At 42.9% G+C, this 16,537-nt stretch overlaps 2 protein-coding genes across 8 annotated transcripts in view; one reads left to right on the forward strand and one right to left on the reverse strand.

The window, feature by feature from the left end:
• The first annotated feature begins 1,489 nt into the window (after nucleotides 1-1,489).
• On the forward strand, nucleotides 1,490-16,355 carry ZNF140 (zinc finger protein 140). Of its 5 annotated transcripts, none has more exons than XM_023648183.2 (4): nucleotides 1,490-2,086; nucleotides 3,351-3,477; nucleotides 3,720-3,815; nucleotides 13,832-16,355. In XM_023648183.2, the coding sequence occupies exons 1-4, from the start codon at nucleotides 2,078-2,080 to the stop codon at nucleotides 14,998-15,000; spliced, it is 1,401 nt and encodes a 466-aa protein (XP_023503951.1). In that variant the 5' UTR covers nucleotides 1,490-2,077; the 3' UTR covers nucleotides 15,001-16,355. The 5 variants fall into 5 exon arrangements, with proteins under 5 accessions (XP_023503951.1, XP_023503950.1, XP_014597668.1 ...); XM_023648182.2 differs by having other exon boundaries at nucleotides 1,529-2,086; nucleotides 3,717-3,815; XM_014742182.3 differs by having other exon boundaries at nucleotides 1,693-2,086; nucleotides 3,299-3,477.
• The window catches only part of ZNF891 (zinc finger protein 891), a 30,835-nt gene continuing 21,421 nt past the window's right edge, over nucleotides 7,124-16,537 (reverse strand). For 2 of the 3 annotated variants that reach the window (XR_011420902.1, XR_011420900.1), the window contains one exon: nucleotides 7,124-8,243. The gene's annotated coding sequence lies outside the window, so the exon portion shown is untranslated. The remainder of the gene's footprint in view (nucleotides 8,244-16,537) is intronic. The other variant, XR_011420901.1, reaches the window with a different exon arrangement.

Below are 16,537 nucleotides of genomic sequence, written 5' to 3' on the forward strand. Positions count from 1 at the left end.
CTCTTTTTGCACTAATACCAGCTCAGCACCAGGTTGACATAAGGGAAGCCATATTGTAGAAAAGAAACCATATTCTAAGTGTGAATGACTGCTGATTGACTAACCCAGCTGGATACCACCCTCCCCTCCAGGAGATCCACCTGCTCTGTAGATTTTATGGCCCCTCCCAGCTGTGATGAGTTGGTAACTTTGTTCTGAGTTCCTTAGGAATGTGATGACCCCAGGCAGAGTCTATGCTGACAGCCATCATCAATGACAACTGAAAGATGTGGTGTGGTGACTCTGGCAATTCTTTATAATTAAATTGGGGATCAAGAGTGTCTAAACTGTATGCATCAGTGACTCAACAGCCCCCTCTCCAGAGTCATGGGGGCAAAACAGAAGTGACTCTGATTCATTCCATGGTCCCCCTCCGTGAACCCCATTCAGCAGGAAGTAGCCAGACAAGACGACCCTGTTCTCCTTAACAGCAGATGATTATGCTAGGTTACAACTGACAGTGGGGAGTCATTGGTGCCACTCACGTAGACAGTAATCTTTACTATACATATTAAAGATTTTATTATTATCTTTAAATCAGGGTATAGGGCATTGCTCTGATCTTTGATGCATATCCAGTGAAACAAAAGATTATCAGGAACTAAGAACGGATGTTTGCCCCATCCGGAGACCTGCCCCTATCTAAGTGGCCCGTAGTCTTTGTCGTGTAAGACATTCTTGGAGACATCAGCTATCTTCTCGCTTGCTAGCATCTGTAATCAAGCCCTTACTACCACCTGGCCTCTCCACTGCTGCGTCTTGAGGCGGGCATACGACTCCCCTTGGGCGGTGACACCATCTCTTCCTTGCCTTCTTTCCACCAGGCCAGTGAATTTCTTTCTTTTTACCGTCTTCCAGTTTTTACAATGGGCCATTTTTCTTTCCTGCCTCCAAGTCCTGTTCTCACAAACTGTTCCCTCCACCTGGAGTAATCTTCCCTGATTGAGTGGGCCGACTCTTTCCTAACCGCTTCGTTTCAGTACAAGCTTTGTCGCCCCGCCTCCCGCCCACTCAGACTCCGAGCTCTTCGCCGGCAGGGAGGGGTCCGACTCGCTCCCCAGACCCCCGCCGTGTCCCGGGACAGCGTCCCGCGCACCAAGGCGAAAGGCGCCCTCGGGTCACTCGCCGCGCAGCCGTTTTAGCTGCTCTTTCCGCAGGGCTTCAGGGCGGGTCAGAGCCCGGGAGCGTGAGGAGCCGGGGCCGCCAACGGGGCTGTGTTCCCTCAGCCCGAGGGTCTGTGACAACTGCATCTCGTTAGGACAATTGTCGGAGGCTGCGGGTGTCCGATGGAAGTGCCACGGCCGCAGTCGGTGCTGGGAATTGTAGTTGTTTGAGGGTGGACCTCTTGGTCTCAGGCTGAGGGGCGTTCTGGGAGTTGTAGTTACCTGAGGTCAATGGCCTTTGTCTCAAGGCGTCATGAGCTCCGGCGCGGGGCATTTTGGGAGTTGTAGTGTGTGTGTGTGTGTGGGGGGGGGGGTTGGGGGGGGTTGGGGGCGGGAAGCACTTCCTTCCCGCGCAAGCCGCAGGGGGTCCGGCAAGTGCAGCGTCTGAGCCCGGCGGTCGCTGTCTCGCGCCGTGGCACGGCGTGGGCGCGGGGCGTTCTGGGAATTGCAGTGTGTATGTGGGGAGCCCTTCCTTCCCCGCGGAGGTCGCAGTGGGTCCTGGGAAGTGCAGCGTCTGAGCCCGGCGGTCGCTGTCTCGGGCACCGTGGGCGTGGGCGTGGGCCCGGGCGCGGGGCGTTCTGGGAATTGTAGTGTGTGTGTGTGAGGGGCGTCCTTCCTTCCCCGCGGAGGCCGCGGTGGGTCCGGGAAGTGTAGGCTCTGAGGCCTGCGGCCGGGTACACGGGTCCGGTCCTTGCGGCTCCGGAAGGCGCGGTTTGCGCGACGCGAGCGGCAGATCCGCAGACGCAGAGCCGAGTCGGGTTAGGGAGCGCCGAGGGCCGGAGGCGGCGGGCCCGGCGCCCGGAGCGCTCGGCGGCCGTTCTGCAGGGAGGGAGCCCCTGTGCCGAGGCCGTCTCCCCCACCGCCCTCCGGGCGCCATGTCTCAGGTAAGCGGCCCGGCCCGCTTTCTCGCGCGCCGCCGCGTCTGCGGACGTGGGGACGCCGGCCGTCCGCCCGCAGGCTCGCGGGGCCCGAGGCTGACCGACGACCAGGGAGGCCGGGGCTCGCTGGGCCTGCCCGGCCGCGCCTCTTGCTTTCCCGGCGTCCGCGTGCGGCGCCTCCGTCGTGGCCTCAGGCGCGACCCGGGACCAGCGGCCCAGGCGTCGCCTGAGGACCTGCCGGCAGGGGGCTCCCGGCCCGCGGTGTCCGCCCGCGGCCCTCCAGGTGGCTCGCGCCCACACAGGACGGCGCCCTCGGCGGGGAGGCTCGGGCTCGGCGCAGTCGTGGGCCCGGCGGCGGCGCGAGGCCGGCCGCCCGCCAGTGCCTGCGGTTAGGTCCGCCTCTCGCTCCCGCGCTTGCCCTGCTGGTCTTGAAGCCCCGAGGCTCTCCGGCTCTTGCTGGGGCGTCTGTTCCACCTGTGCTGCAGATCCCACTGTTTACGAGACAGCTTCATTTATTAGTCAATAGTCTTTATTAAAAAAATTTAAACTGTAAAATAAGACTCTGCCCTACGTGTGGTCTGGGACCTTCTAAAATTCATGGCCATGCCTAGCGTGCTGTGGATCATTCAAGTGGTGCAAAACCCGGCTGCAGAGCAGCGGCTTATTATCCGCGTAACCTTGCGGGGAAAGCTTAGGCTCCGTCCCGGGGGGCGCTCGCCCCTCTTGGAGAGCGCCTGGGACTGCGCTGTTGCTGCGGTTGCCGCTAAGTGTCCCAGCTCTGCCTACAGCAATGGGGATGGGGGCGATCAACTCGAGCGCGGAGCTGCCGTTATCTGCTACAGCCAGTTGTTACCGTGAAAAATTCTTGCCAAGTCGTATTAAAACAGGCTAGTATTCAGAAAAATATACATCGTCTGTTAAACATGAATGAATTGTCTTTACTATTCATAAAGTATTCTAAGATCTTAAGAATTTTTACAACCAAAGCCAGAAATCCACGTTGTTCACATGTATGATCCTTTATCTTTCACAAAATTGTAAGTTATCTCAGGACAAATCACGTGTTTTCTCCTTTTCTCCAGCTGTACAACAAAACCAAACAGCTAGGCTCTTAGTAATACTCTCAATAATTACTCAGAATTCTGAAAACTCCCATTGCCACTGCTGACATACCACTGTCCACCCTCCACAATGGGCCTCGTCTCACCCCTTGGTCAGGGCCTTTGGGAGCGCGGGTGCTGGTTGTGCGGATGTCTGCATGTTCTCTCAGGGGTCGGTGACATTCGGAGATGTGGCCATAGACTTCTCCCGGGAGGAGTGGGAGTGGCTTCAGCCTGCTCAGAGAGATCTGTACAGGATTGTCATGCTGGAGAACTACGGCCACCTGGTCTCCCTGGGTAAGTACTCATCTCCCCTCAGTCAGAATCTGACCCTTAGGGTGGCTGTTGTGAATCTTGATTATCAGGCTGAATATTCCCAAGGGAGGTGTGTTTTTGTTTTTTTAGTTTTTAAGATGTAGATTACAACTTCACCTGATCTTTAGACATCTTTCATACTTACATCTGGCATTTCTTTTAATGGCCCCCTTTTCTGAGGATTTAAGGACTGATTTTGAATTTATTTCATTTTCTGTAAGCAGGTCTTAACGTTTCTAAGCCAGATGTGGTTTCCTTATTGGAGCAAGGGAAAGAGCCTTGGTTGGGGAATGGAGATGTGAGAAGAGATCTCTTTTCAGGTGAGTGAGTTAGATGCTGGTGGGGAAGATTTTTAAAATAACAACTAGTCAATGAGAAAGCAATATTTTTTTATATGTTGGTTGGAAAGTTTTCCCTTAAAGATGCTAGAGATACAGAGACTGTGAAGTCTTGCCCACAGCTCCTAAGGGACCACTTTACACCCACTTGCCAGTCTGCCTTCAGTTCTCATCTTATCCTTTCCCCACTTTCTCACAGACAGATGTGTCCTTTCTTTGCATTGTTAGCTCTGTCTGGGTGCTGAACCTCATTTCTTTTTGATTTCTCCTTTCTTGAAATTGATGTATGTTTCTATTCCCTAAATTAAAAGGTATATTGTTTTTTCATATTGCTGTTCTATTTAATCATCTTGGAAAGGTTAATTCAATACCCTTTGATTAACTGATGGCTTCATTCATTCATTCATATATTCACTTAACAATACTTATTGAAATTTTAATCTCGTCAAGACTTTTTATTAGGTGCTATAGAGACTATAAGTCATACAAAAGTGTAATAACTGTCAAGGAAGTTATGGCCTAGTGAGATAAAATGGGTCTGTAAATGATTTTGTTAGAGTTGGCAGTTCAGCAGTGAGAAAAAAAGAATTTCCAAGTGGTGTTTTAGGCCTGGATAATTTGGATAGGGATTATAGTAACAGAAACACAAGAGATGGGAACAGGGTTGGTTTTGTAGAAAAGGTGATGAATTAGTTTGAGATATGCTTGATGTGAGTAGAGGATGATATTCCCAAGTTAAGATGTGCAACACACTGTTGGAATATATCTTAGAAAAAATGCAAGTTAAAGATGTAGGTGTGGGAATCTTATATTAAGAAGCAAAAATTGAAGCCATGAGGTTGAGAAGTGCTCTGAAAGCCTTTTTCACCTTAGGTGGACAATAGAATTGCTGGTGAAGCTCTTTAAAAATAAATATGGCCACCCCCCACCCTTGCAGATTTTGACATGGAAGATCTCTGGAATTTATATGTATTTATGAAAAGTTCCAAAAGTTCTATAGATGCTTCTGAAGCAAACTTCCAGCGGAGGCATCCTGGCCTCTAGTGGTCCTGTTGAAACAGCAGGAGGAAAGCTTACAGGGAAGCAGCAGCCTGGAAGGCCTGCTGAGGGACCAGGAGAAGGTGCCACGAAAACTGAGCGCTGGCTTTAAGGGGAGACCTGCAGGAGGACACAGCAGAGGACGTGGAAGGAAAGGACTGATGGGGGCTGAAGTCACGAGGGGGAACGAGGGCAGGGAGACTTCATTTAATGTTTGAGTGGAAGAAAAATGTCCTTTTCTCAATGTTTTTAAAATAATAAAACCAATAAAACTATGTACAGAGGAAGTGAGGTAAAGGACAAATGGAAAAATTGTTTCTAATTCTATGACTGTAATACAGCTCTCACAGTCTGTATTCCTTCCAGTACTGTTTTTGGAAGGTGAAATGTCATACAAATATTGCATAAAACATAAATGTGCAGCTTTCAAAATTATTAACAGACACCTATGTAACTGCCACTCAGGTCAGTAAACAGAACACTGCCAGGTCCCTAAGAGCTTTCTGTGTCCTCGCCAGTCGTCACTCCCCCCCGGCCCAAAGGGCATGGTCTCCTTACTTTAATGCTAGTAACTTCCTTGGTTTTCTTTAGAGCTTTATCAGCTGTTTGTATATCTGATCACTACAGTTTGGATTTGTATGTTTGTGAACTTTATATAGAAGGGCTTATAATGTATGTATTGTGATTTGCTTCTCAAGATTATTTTAAGATTTATGCATTTTGCATATTGCTCTAGCAGTTTGGTTCATTGTACAAGTACACCCCAATTTACCCATTCTATTATTGAAGGCTTTCTTGGTTTGTTTGCAATTTCGGGCTGTTTGCAAGCAGTGTTGCTGTTGTCCCGGTATCCTGGCACATACCGGCACAGGTTTCTAGGACTGGAATTGCTGGGTCAGAGGCTCATGCACCTCTTCCCCATCATTAGATAATGCTGAAATGTTTCCAAAGTGCTTTTACTGACTTACACTCCCACAAGCACAGGAAGTGCGCTCCCCACACTCACACTGTGCAGTACTGTCAGGCACTGTTTATTCACCTCTCAGAAGAGTGTGCAGTGCCGGCTTATTGTGGTTTTAACTTGAATTTTTCTGACTACTGATGAGGTTGAGCACCTCTTCACGTGTTTATTGGACATTGAGACACCCTCATTTGTGTAGCACCTCTTGAAGGTTTTGCTCATTTATCTACTGGATTCTCTGTCTTCTCTTATTTGTAGGAGTTACATATTTTGGATACAAATCCTTTGTTGATTATATTCATTGAAAATATCTTCTCTCATATGTGGCTTACTTTTCCCCTTAATACTGTCGTTTGATGAACCAAAATTCTTTAGTGTAGTCAGATTTATGAGTCTTTCTCTTTATGATTAGTATTTTTTGACCTGTTTAAGAAATTTTTCCCTACCGTGAAGTCATGATGAAAACATTTTCCTAGATTTTCTCTTTAAAAAGCCTAGTCATTTTGCCATTCACATTTAGACCCATGGTCCACTTGCAGTTTATTTTTGTTTGTCATGTGAGTTAGTGGTCAATTTTGATCTCTTCTGTGTAGAGATCCACTTATCATGGCACCATTTATTGACATGCCTGTCCTTTCCCTCACTGTTTTAAGTTTGTTTTATGAGTTAAATGTCAATTTTTGTGTCTTTCTGGGTTCTGTATTCATTTTTGTCTGTTTTTCTATCTTTGCATAAATTTGTACAGTCTTAGCTATGGATTTAATAATGGATAATATTTTACAGTATTTGCCTCACCCCACTCCTTTTTTTGCTGAGTAATTTAAAGTGAATTACAGATATCTTGACATTTCACTGCACAGTGCTTCACTATCATGTATAAAGTGTAGGGTCATTTTCTACCTATCGAAATACCATTTTCATACTAAAAGAACAGTTTTGCCTAGTATTTTTTTAATGCACTGTCCATATATACACGCTTCATAAATCTGTTTTATATAGCTGGATAGTCTTTTTCCTGTGGGGTGATGAAATTTTCCTGTTTCTCTGTATGTCCTATAACTTTGGACTGTAATCTATTCATTTTGATACTTTAAGACTTTGCTTCTTGTTTAAATCCTGTTGAGATGTTAACTTTATTTAAGCAGGCTGTTGACATGGACAAGTTGAGGCCACAAGTTCTAACCTGTCTTTTACCAAAGCCTTTGTATGCCGGAGTCCTGCTCCAGCCGAGTCCAGGTTCCTGAGGGAGGGACGGAGTCGGCGCAGTGAAGGAAGAGACGTGAGACTTGAGTCGGTGTAATCAAGTCTGTCTTTACTGTGCACAGTGTCGTTTTTATATTTTTCAGGATTAGTACAGAAATAGCTCTACAAATATTCTCAGAGAGATAAGGAGATACAAAGTGAGCACAAGAATATTTATTAGCATTCCATTCTATAGAGCGTAAGGTTAATGATCGTCTTCTCTGCAATTAACTATCGTTTATTGTCTCTAAACGAAAAGAGATAGGTACCTTGACATCTGTTGTAATTCATGGTAAAGTTAAATCAAAGAGAGAAGGTCCAGACCTCTGGTCAGGACAGCATTCCGTCTGTTCACGTCCTGGGGGAGCTACCCCTGCCTCCATCAATCGTCCACGCCATTAGTCTAGATGGTTAATGGGAACAAAAGGCAACTCGTGGGTATCTTATCCCCAGGGCTACGTGCGTTCTCAGCGGGTAGTTAAAATTCTTTACATTACCCTTATTTACCCTTATTTACCCTTTATTATTACCCCATTATTTACCCTTAGGGGGTGAAAGCATTCCTTTGTCTTTCAGGGGGTAGGGCTAATTGTCCCTTGAGCACACTGCCCGGAGAAAATATCATTTTGCTAGTAAGGCTGAAAAGCTAAGTTAAACTATATATATATCTTCAAGAATAAAAAGCAGAAACAAGTATAGTCATAACCTTGATAGAAAGCATGTATACATTTCAGAAAATATCAGGGGTGTCGGCCGGCCATTCTTCACTGAGGGGCGTCCCTGCGCCCCTCGGCCCTTCTCAGCCCGGGCCCTGTCAGACGGCTGTATAGGCGTTGGTAACATGGCTCCCGGCATTTGTAGGTCTACTGTATTTGTCCCACACATGCACCTCCTAGTGGTCTTCCTGGAACTTGGGCAGTGGGTCCCCCTGTGATTCAGTTCTCACAGCTTTTATTATATTATTTAGGGTCAGATCCATGCATGCTCAACTCAGGGATGAGCTCAGGATTTCATACACAACTTTATGGGATCACCTTCTTGAGCGCCTTTCTTCACAATCTCCCCTACCCTTTTTGGCTCCTAGGGTCCCTTTTTCTTCAAGTCGTCTGGATAGAAAGCCAGACCTTTAGTTTCTCCTCTGCTTTGTACTTCTGCAACTGTGTCTCCCTCTGCAACCAAGCAGCAAGCAACAAGGGGATAGGGGGAAAAAAAAAGGTTATTACTCCTGTGCTTTTGGGACCCTAGATTTTTCTGCTAAGAGAAAGGTTACTCTGCCTTAGAGTTTTAATTGTCTGTGTGGCCACGACTGCTGCAGGATGCCTTGGGGTTGGGCTGGAGAGAATGGGAAATGAACAAACAAAAAATAAGGTTTCTCTGACCAGTACAGACCCTCTTCCCCATTCCTCAGACCAGAAAAAGAGGCTTCTCTTGGAGCTCTTTCTCCTCACACCTGCTGCACAGTTCTTGCTTTCAGGCTGCCTTTGGATTTAGGCCTGGAGAGACTGGAGGGGGCAAAAAACCCAAGAAAATCACCACCAGTCAGTGTTAGAGTTCTGGTTTCCTTCCCCAGTCAGCTTGCTACCACTGTTCAGTCCTCAGATAGCTGCTCTACGCGTTCTGTCCACGGTTTTTACTTGCACTCAGTGGGACAGAGCGGTAGGTGTGTACTTACTCCATCTTTGTAGGACTAGAACAACTCATCCTGTATTCTATAAGTGAAAAACACAATATTACAGCATGTAGAAAGATCACGCTGATAAAATGAAAATATAAGGTTCAGTATAGAGTGAGCAAAAGTATAACATGTAAGGAGGAGATGGTGGGAATTCAAGACAGTTATGGAAAGCACTGGCAGATCATGCAAGCACTTTACAAGTCACGCTAATGAACTCAGAGTTCATCCCTAGGCTAATAGGGAGTCATTAAAAGATTTTAGGCAGGTGAGCATTTTGTAAGGTCATTCTGGCTTCTAGGAGTTTTATAGTTTTGTGTTTTACATTTAGGTCTATCATCCATTTTGAATTAATTTTTGTGAAGAGTGTAAAGTCTGTGTCTAGATTCGTTTTTATGCATGTGGATGTCCAGTTGTTCCAGCACCATTTGTTGAAAAGACTATCTTTGCTCCCTTGTGTTGTCTGCTCCTTTGTTAAAGATCACTTGCCTTTAATTATGCAGGTGTATTTCTGAGTTCTCTACTCTGTTCCATTGATCTACTGTCTAGTCTTTCAACAATACCACACTGTCTTGATTACTGTAGCTTTACAGTATAGTCTTGAAGTCAGGTATCAATCCCCTGACTTTGTTCATCTCCTTTAGTATTGTGTTAGATAATCTAGGTCTTTTGCTTCTCCATATAAACCTTAGAATCAGTTTGTTGAGATGTATAAATAACGTGCTGGGATTTTGATTGGAAATTTGTTGAATCTATAGATCAAGTTGGGAAGAATTGACATCTTGACAATGTTGAGTCTTGCTAACCAGGAACATGGCATATCTCTCCATTTAGTTCTTCCTTGATATCTTTCATCAGAGTTTTGTAGTTTTCCTCATATAAATCTTGTATGTTTTGTTAGGTATATACCTAAGTATTTCATTTTTGGGGGGTGCTAATGTAAATGGTAATGTGTGTTTAATTTCAACATCCATTTATATAGGAAAGTGATTGACTTTTTGTACATTAACTGTGTATCCTGCAGTCTTGCTATAATCACTTATTAGTTCTAGGAATTCTGTAATTTTTTTTGGATTTTCTGCATAGACAATCTGTCATCTGCAAACAAAGTTTTATTTCTTCCTTGCAAGTCTGTATACCTTTTACTTCCTTTTCTTGTCTTATTGCATTAGCTAAGAATTACAGTAGGATAGTGAAAAGCATTGGTGAGAAGGGACATCCTTCCCTTGTTCTCAGTCTTAGTGGGAGAGCTTCAAATCTCTCACCATTAAGTATGATGTTAGTTGTAGGTTTTTTGTAGATATTCTTTACAAGTTGAGGGAGTTTCACTCTATTCCTAGTTTGTTGAGTTTTTTTCATGAATGGCTGTTGGATGTTGCAAGGCAGATATACTGGTAACAAGTTTCCTCAATTTTTGTTAGAGAAAACCTTTATTTCTCCTTTACTTTTGAAGGATAATTTCTCAGGGTAGAGAATTCTAGGTTGGTGGTTTTTTTCTCTCAATGTTTTAAGTTTTTCACTTCACTCTCTTGTGTGGTTTCGGAGAAGTCAAATTGAATTCTTTGCTCACATATAGGTAAAGTGTTTTTTTCCTCTGGCTTCTTTCAGGATTTTTTCTTTACCTTTGGTTTTCTGAAATTTGAATATGATATGTCTAGTTGTAGGTTTTTTTTGGTATTTGTCTTACTTGGTATTCTGTGAGCTTCCTGGATCTGTGGTTTGGTGTCTGATATTAATTTGGGGAAATTCTCAGTCATTATTGCTTCAAATACTGCTTCTGTTTCTTTCTCTCTTCTCCTGGTATTCCCATTATGTGTATGTTACACCTTTTGTAGTTACCTCACAGTTTTTGGATATTTGTTCTGCTTTTTTTTAGCCTTTTTTCCTTTGCTTTCTAGTTTTGCAAGTTTTCATTGACATATTGTCTGCCTCAGAGATTCCTTCCTTAGATGAGTCCAGACTACTGAGCCCATCAAAGACATTCTTCACTTCTGTTACAGAGTTTTTGGTCTCTAGCATTTTTTTTAATTGTGACATTATTTTTTAGAGCAGGTTCATTGCCAAATTGAATGGTACAAAGATTTCCCATATATCCCCGACCCCTACACATGCACAGCCTCTCCCATTATCAACATCCCCCACCAGAGTGGTACATTCATTACAACTGATGAACTACATTGACATCATAAACAATGTCCATAGTTTACATTAGCATTTCTTTGACTCTTTCTTAGAATTTTCTTCTCTCTGCTCATATTATTCATTTATTCTTGCATGTTATCAACATTTTCCATTAAAGCCCTTAGCATATTAATCATAGCTTTTAAAAATTCCTGATCTGATAATCCCAACATTCCTGCTATATCTAACTCTGGTTCTGATACTTGTTCAGTCTCTTCAGACTTTTTTTTCTTTTAATATGCTTTGTAATTTTTGTTTAAAGGTGGACGTGAGGTACTGGGTAAACAGGCCTTTAGCAATGTAGTGGTGAGTTGTGGGGGGCCGGGAAGCGATCTGTAGCTCTCTGATTAAGTCTCAGTTTGTGGTGAGCCTATGCACTGTGACCTTCACTAGTGCTTCTCAGTTTTTCCCCACGTAGGTGGGGCAGGATGACTAGCAGGAGCCAGAGTTGAGTTCTTCTCTTCTCCCAGGCTCTGGTAAAGTAGTTTCTCCTGAGAGCACCTCGTTAATGAGAACAGAGTGCTCTGGCATACCTCAGGATGGCTCCTTTTCTCCTCCTCTGCTGGAAGCATGAGGGGCTTTTTCTTCAATATTCACTATGAAGACCTGGTAGAACTACTGAAGGTAAAACAAAAGTGTGATGGGGGCCTCTGTGACTGGGTCCCCCTGGAGTTTTTAACTCACAGACTTATCAGTAGTGAGCCTCTAGCTGTGCGTCAGTAACAGTTCTGGTTTTCCTGTCCTGGCACTGGTTCCTCCAGGGGCTTCTGCTCTAGTAAGTTGTGACTCTCTGTATCCTCCTATCTGTTTCTCCAATCTTGGGGGCAGCAGTTTGCCCTGTGACCTCACTTGTCTGACGGATCTAAGGAGGGTTGTTGGTTTCTCAGTTCAGCTTTTTCCTTGTTGTTAGGACAGAGTGGAGTGGCGACTTACAAGCTTCTTACACGCAGGACCAGAAACCAGAAGTGTCTCTGTAAGGATTTCTAAAATCTTGTTTTCCAAAATTTGTTTTCTTCTTGTATTTCTACTATAGTAAGTACTTCTCACTGACCTTAAGTAATACTGGTGATAGAGGATATTTTTGTTTTTTCATAAGAATGTAAACATCTAAAAATTTTGCTTTGAGTATATTAGTTGGTGATTTATCGTAGGAATCCTTTGTTACATAAGAATGAGTACCTGTATCCCTGTAGGCTTTTGATAAGGATAAGTGCCAAGTTTTCTCAAATCCATTTGGCATCTACCAAAAAGAGTATCAGCATAGTAGGCGATGGGAGGAGGTGAGATGACTTTGAGGGAGGGAAGAGAGGTTTTGGATTTATAATTAGCATTCTACTCATATCTTGAACCTGGTTTTCTTGGTTGTGCTTTTTACTCTCACTGGTCTGGGAAATCGTATGGCAAATAGTATAGTAATCTAGGCAGCTAACTCCAACAGCTCTTTCTAATAGCAGTAAATGTCCAGAACCACCTGGTGTATGCTGTACTGTGTTTCAGTTCCCAACTACTTTCCTCAGTGAGGCCTTTCTAGATGAAGCCTTTCTTTATCTGTTGTAGTGAATTTTTATGTCTTGTCTCTGAGCCTTTATACAATTTTTACTCTAAGTATAATGAACTTACTCTCATTTCTTATATCATTGTTTTTTCCTGTGTCCTCTTTATCTCCCTATTTATATTCTCAGCTCCTGAAGAGAATTATTGAGTTTATCCCCAGGGCTCTTACTGAGGTGCTCAGTAGGTATGGAACTGGTTTATAGAAGAGTCAGGAGAGTAATTTAAGGTTTTCTCTTTACTGAGATCATCGTTTTCTTAACAGCTATTTCACTGCCTCCCCATCCTAATCTTCCATTTTTATTTGCCTATCTCTCGATTCATTCCTTAGATATGTGTTAAAGAAATATGAGGTCTATTTACTTTTCCCTAGAAGCTTACAGTCAGTGGTAATAAAAGATAGCATTTCCCCCAAACAAAATAAATGTCAAAGTGTGTTTTATGAAAAATGCATTTTTTAATGTATTTGGAAAGAATTTTAAACTTCCAAAAAAGTTGCAGGAATCGTACAAAGAATACCCATATGCCCTTTACTCACATCTACCTATTGCTAACATTTTTCCCCATTTGCTTTATCATTTGCTATATAGTTTTTTTCCTGAAACATGTGAGAATGAGTCTTATACATCATGGCCTTTTACCCCTATTTCCTAAGAACAAGGATATAAGACTATGTTTTTAAAAAACCTTCATATTATCATAAAATTCTGTTCCCCAAAACATGATAAAGTCCCTTCCTAAAATTTAGCCTAGAGAAGAATCAGGGCCTGTGTTTCTCTATCAAAAGACTTTGATGGAAAGAGGCTGTATACCAAAGTTGAGCTTCAGACACCAGTTTGGAAAGTAGAGTTAGAGTGAGGAGCTTAGAAGACAGCTTTCAGACAAGCCTTTATTTATTTATTTAGAGTAAGTTACTGTAAGATGTTCCAAAGGCATAAGTGAATAGAGTCTGGTGTCTTTGCAGGACCTTGAGGAACACTTGTAGTTTATTAGCAGCATTATGAAATTGCCATTTTCAAGTCATTCTGGCAGTAAATAAAGTTTAAATGGAGGTGAGGAAGACTGGCAACCTATGCTGCTCAAATATGTATCTTCCTTACAGTTCAATTTTACCCTCACCTTCAGTTACTTATATTTAGTCTTTCTCCCTATCCACTTACATCTCTCCTCTGTCTGATGTCTTCTGAATTTCTGGGCATACTGCTCAGATTTTAGAGTCATATATGACAACAATGAAAGCCATGCAATACTAAGATTTTTTTTTTCCCATTCAGTTCTCTCATTTCTAAAAGGAGGAGTGGCTTATATTTTACTCAATACATAAAAAAAGAAACATTTGCCTTGTCTTTTCAGTTTCAGAGTCAAATGGTGAGATCCAAGTGTTGTCTCCAAAAAAAGTCATATGTGAAGATGACTCATCTCAGTATTTGATAATGGAAAGAATCCTAAGCCAGGGCCCTGAGTCTTCTCGTTTTAAAGGGGGCTGGAAATATGAGGATGCTACTGAGATGCTGCAAGGAAATCAAGGATGTATTAGGCGAGTGACAGTCTCTCATCAAGAAGCCCTGTCTCAACACATGAGTATCAATACTGTGGAGAGGCCCCATGGATGCCATGAATGTGGAAAAACTTTCAGTCGGCGCTTTTCCCTTGTGTTACATCAGAGAACTCATACTGGAGAGAAACCATATGTGTGTAAGGAATGTGGCAAAACCTTTAGCCAGATCTCAAACCTTGTGAAACATCAAATGATACATACTGGAAAGAAACCCCATGAGTGTAAGGACTGTAATAAAACATTTAGTTACCTTTCATTTCTCATTGAACACCAGAGGACACATACTGGGGAGAAACCATATGAATGCACTGAATGTGGAAAGGCCTTCAGCCGTGCCTCAAACCTCACTCGACATCAGAGAATTCACATAGGAAAGAAACAATATATATGTAGGAAATGTGGGAAGGCCTTTAGCAGTGGCTCAGAACTCATTCGTCATCAGATTACACACACTGGAGAGAAGCCTTATGAATGCATTGAATGTGGGAAGGCATTTCGCCGTTCTTCACATCTTACTCGACATCAGACCATCCATACTACCAAAACCCCCTATGAATGCAATGAATGTAGGAAAGCCTTCCGCTGCCACTCATTCCTGATTAAACACCAGAGAATTCATGCTGGAGAAAAGCTCTATGAATGTGAGGAATGTGGTAAAGTTTTCACATGGCATGCATCCCTTACGCAACATATGAAAATTCATACTGGAGAAAAACCCTATGCATGTACTGAATGTGACAAAACCTTTAGTCGGAGCTTTTCCCTCATTCTACATCAGATAACTCATACTGGGGAGAAACCCTATGTATGTAAGGTATGTAATAAATCCTTCAGCTGGAGCTCAAACCTTGCTAAACATCAGAGAACACACACTCTGGAGAACCCCTATGAATATGAAAATTCATTTAATTACCACTCATTCCTTACTGAACACCAGGGAATTCACACTGTCGAGGAAACCTAAGAATGTAGAGATTAAAAAAAAAAAAGTAGCTAATGCCTTACTTTGACTTCAGAGAACTCTTAGAAAGAAGCCTTATGTGAATATGTCGAATGTGAAGAAATGTGATCCATGCTTTATTCAGTATCCTGGAGAAAAATCCAGGAATTTGTGGGAAAGCCATTACTAGCTGCTTGTTCTTTTTGTAATATCAGAAGATAACATCAATCAATATTGAGAAGGCTCTTCATCTGGTGGGATTCCTTTACCCTGCATTTGTAAATTCCTCCTGGGAAAGGACACATGTCCAATAAATGTGAGAAAGCTGTTAATTAGATACTGGCGCTCATTCTGCATCTGTCAGCTCAAGCAGGACAGAATACATGATGGGTAAGGGTGCATTTTTTCATGGACATGAGAAAATTCCTAATGAAGCAAAGGCATAAAAACAGTGATTTGAGAACGGCTTTGTGTACCACCCAATACTTAGTAAATTTTAAAATACTCTCCTAAAGAGAAAAAGCAGCTCTGTAAATGAACTGAATATAGGGTGACTGTGCAGTATTTCAAACCAACAGAATTAAATGGGAAAAAACTACCATTGTAATTAAATGAGTGTGGCAAAATCTTAGAGTTCTGAGAAGTCATACTGGAGGGAATCAGTTTGGGGAATTTTTTTTTTTTAAAGATTGGCACCTGAACTAACAACTCTTGCCAATCTTTTTTTTTTCTTTTCTGCTTTTTCTCCCCAAGTACCCCCAGTACATAGTTGTATATTTTAGTTGTGGGTCCTTCTGGTTGTGCCATGTTGGACACTGCCTCAGTGTGGCCTGATGAGCAGTGCCATGTCCACGCCCAGGATCCAAACCAGTGAAACCCTGGGCCACCGAAGTGAAGTGTGTGAACTTAACCACTCGGCCACGGGGCCAGCCCCCTGGGGAAGTTTTTTTTGGGGGGGGGGGCGGGTTTAGCAAATTCAGAAAAGAAAGCTATGAATAAATCTTTTGATTTATAGTAAATTAACCTGTTACTTGCTGAGTTTATTTCCACAGTGTATGTGATTCTGAAAATCCAACTATCACAGTATTTTCAATAATGAAGAGGAGTGTGCTTTTGTAGAAATATCATACAAATGTAACTATAGAAACATTTTTACGTATCTTAGGGTTTTAACTTTGAGATAGAGTTTGGGTTTAAGGTTATACTAACTCATGTTTATCCTTGAATCTGACTAGACATGTCTTAGTCTGACATACTTGTACATAAGGTACACCACAGGAAAATGCCAAGGCAGTCTTTCTCTTTTCCATTTACAGTGAGAACCCTGCTTTTGTAAGCACATATTTGTCAAAATAAATCAGATTATGTTTTGCCTTGTACACCTTGCCCATTTTTTAATGTCCCAGTTAAAGGTTTATCTTTGAAGCATCTACCTACCTCCTTTTAAGAACTTCCTTCGCATTTAGTGTATGTAATATGCATTTTAGCACTTGAATAAGTGCCTCATTGAAGTATACTTTTTCATGTATATATAGATTTTCGTTCACAAAATGAAAGGCTG

This window comes from Equus caballus, chromosome 8 (genome assembly GCF_041296265.1).
Source record: "Equus caballus isolate H_3958 breed thoroughbred chromosome 8, TB-T2T, whole genome shotgun sequence".
Lineage (NCBI taxonomy): Eukaryota > Metazoa > Chordata > Mammalia > Perissodactyla > Equidae > Equus > Equus caballus.

Excerpts from the sequence above, each read along its gene's own strand:
- ZNF140 (XM_023648184.2), top strand. The coding sequence starts at position 3,339 with ATGTTCTCTCAGGGGTCGGTGACATTCGGAGATGTGGCCATAGACTTC. Across the intron at positions 3,478-3,716 it reads CGGCCACCTGGTCTCCCTGG|CAGGTCTTAACGTTTCTAAG; the intron begins GTAAGTACTCAT and ends ATTTTCTGTAAG. Across the intron at positions 3,816-13,831 it reads GAGAAGAGATCTCTTTTCAG|TTTCAGAGTCAAATGGTGAG; the intron begins GTGAGTGAGTTA and ends TTGTCTTTTCAG.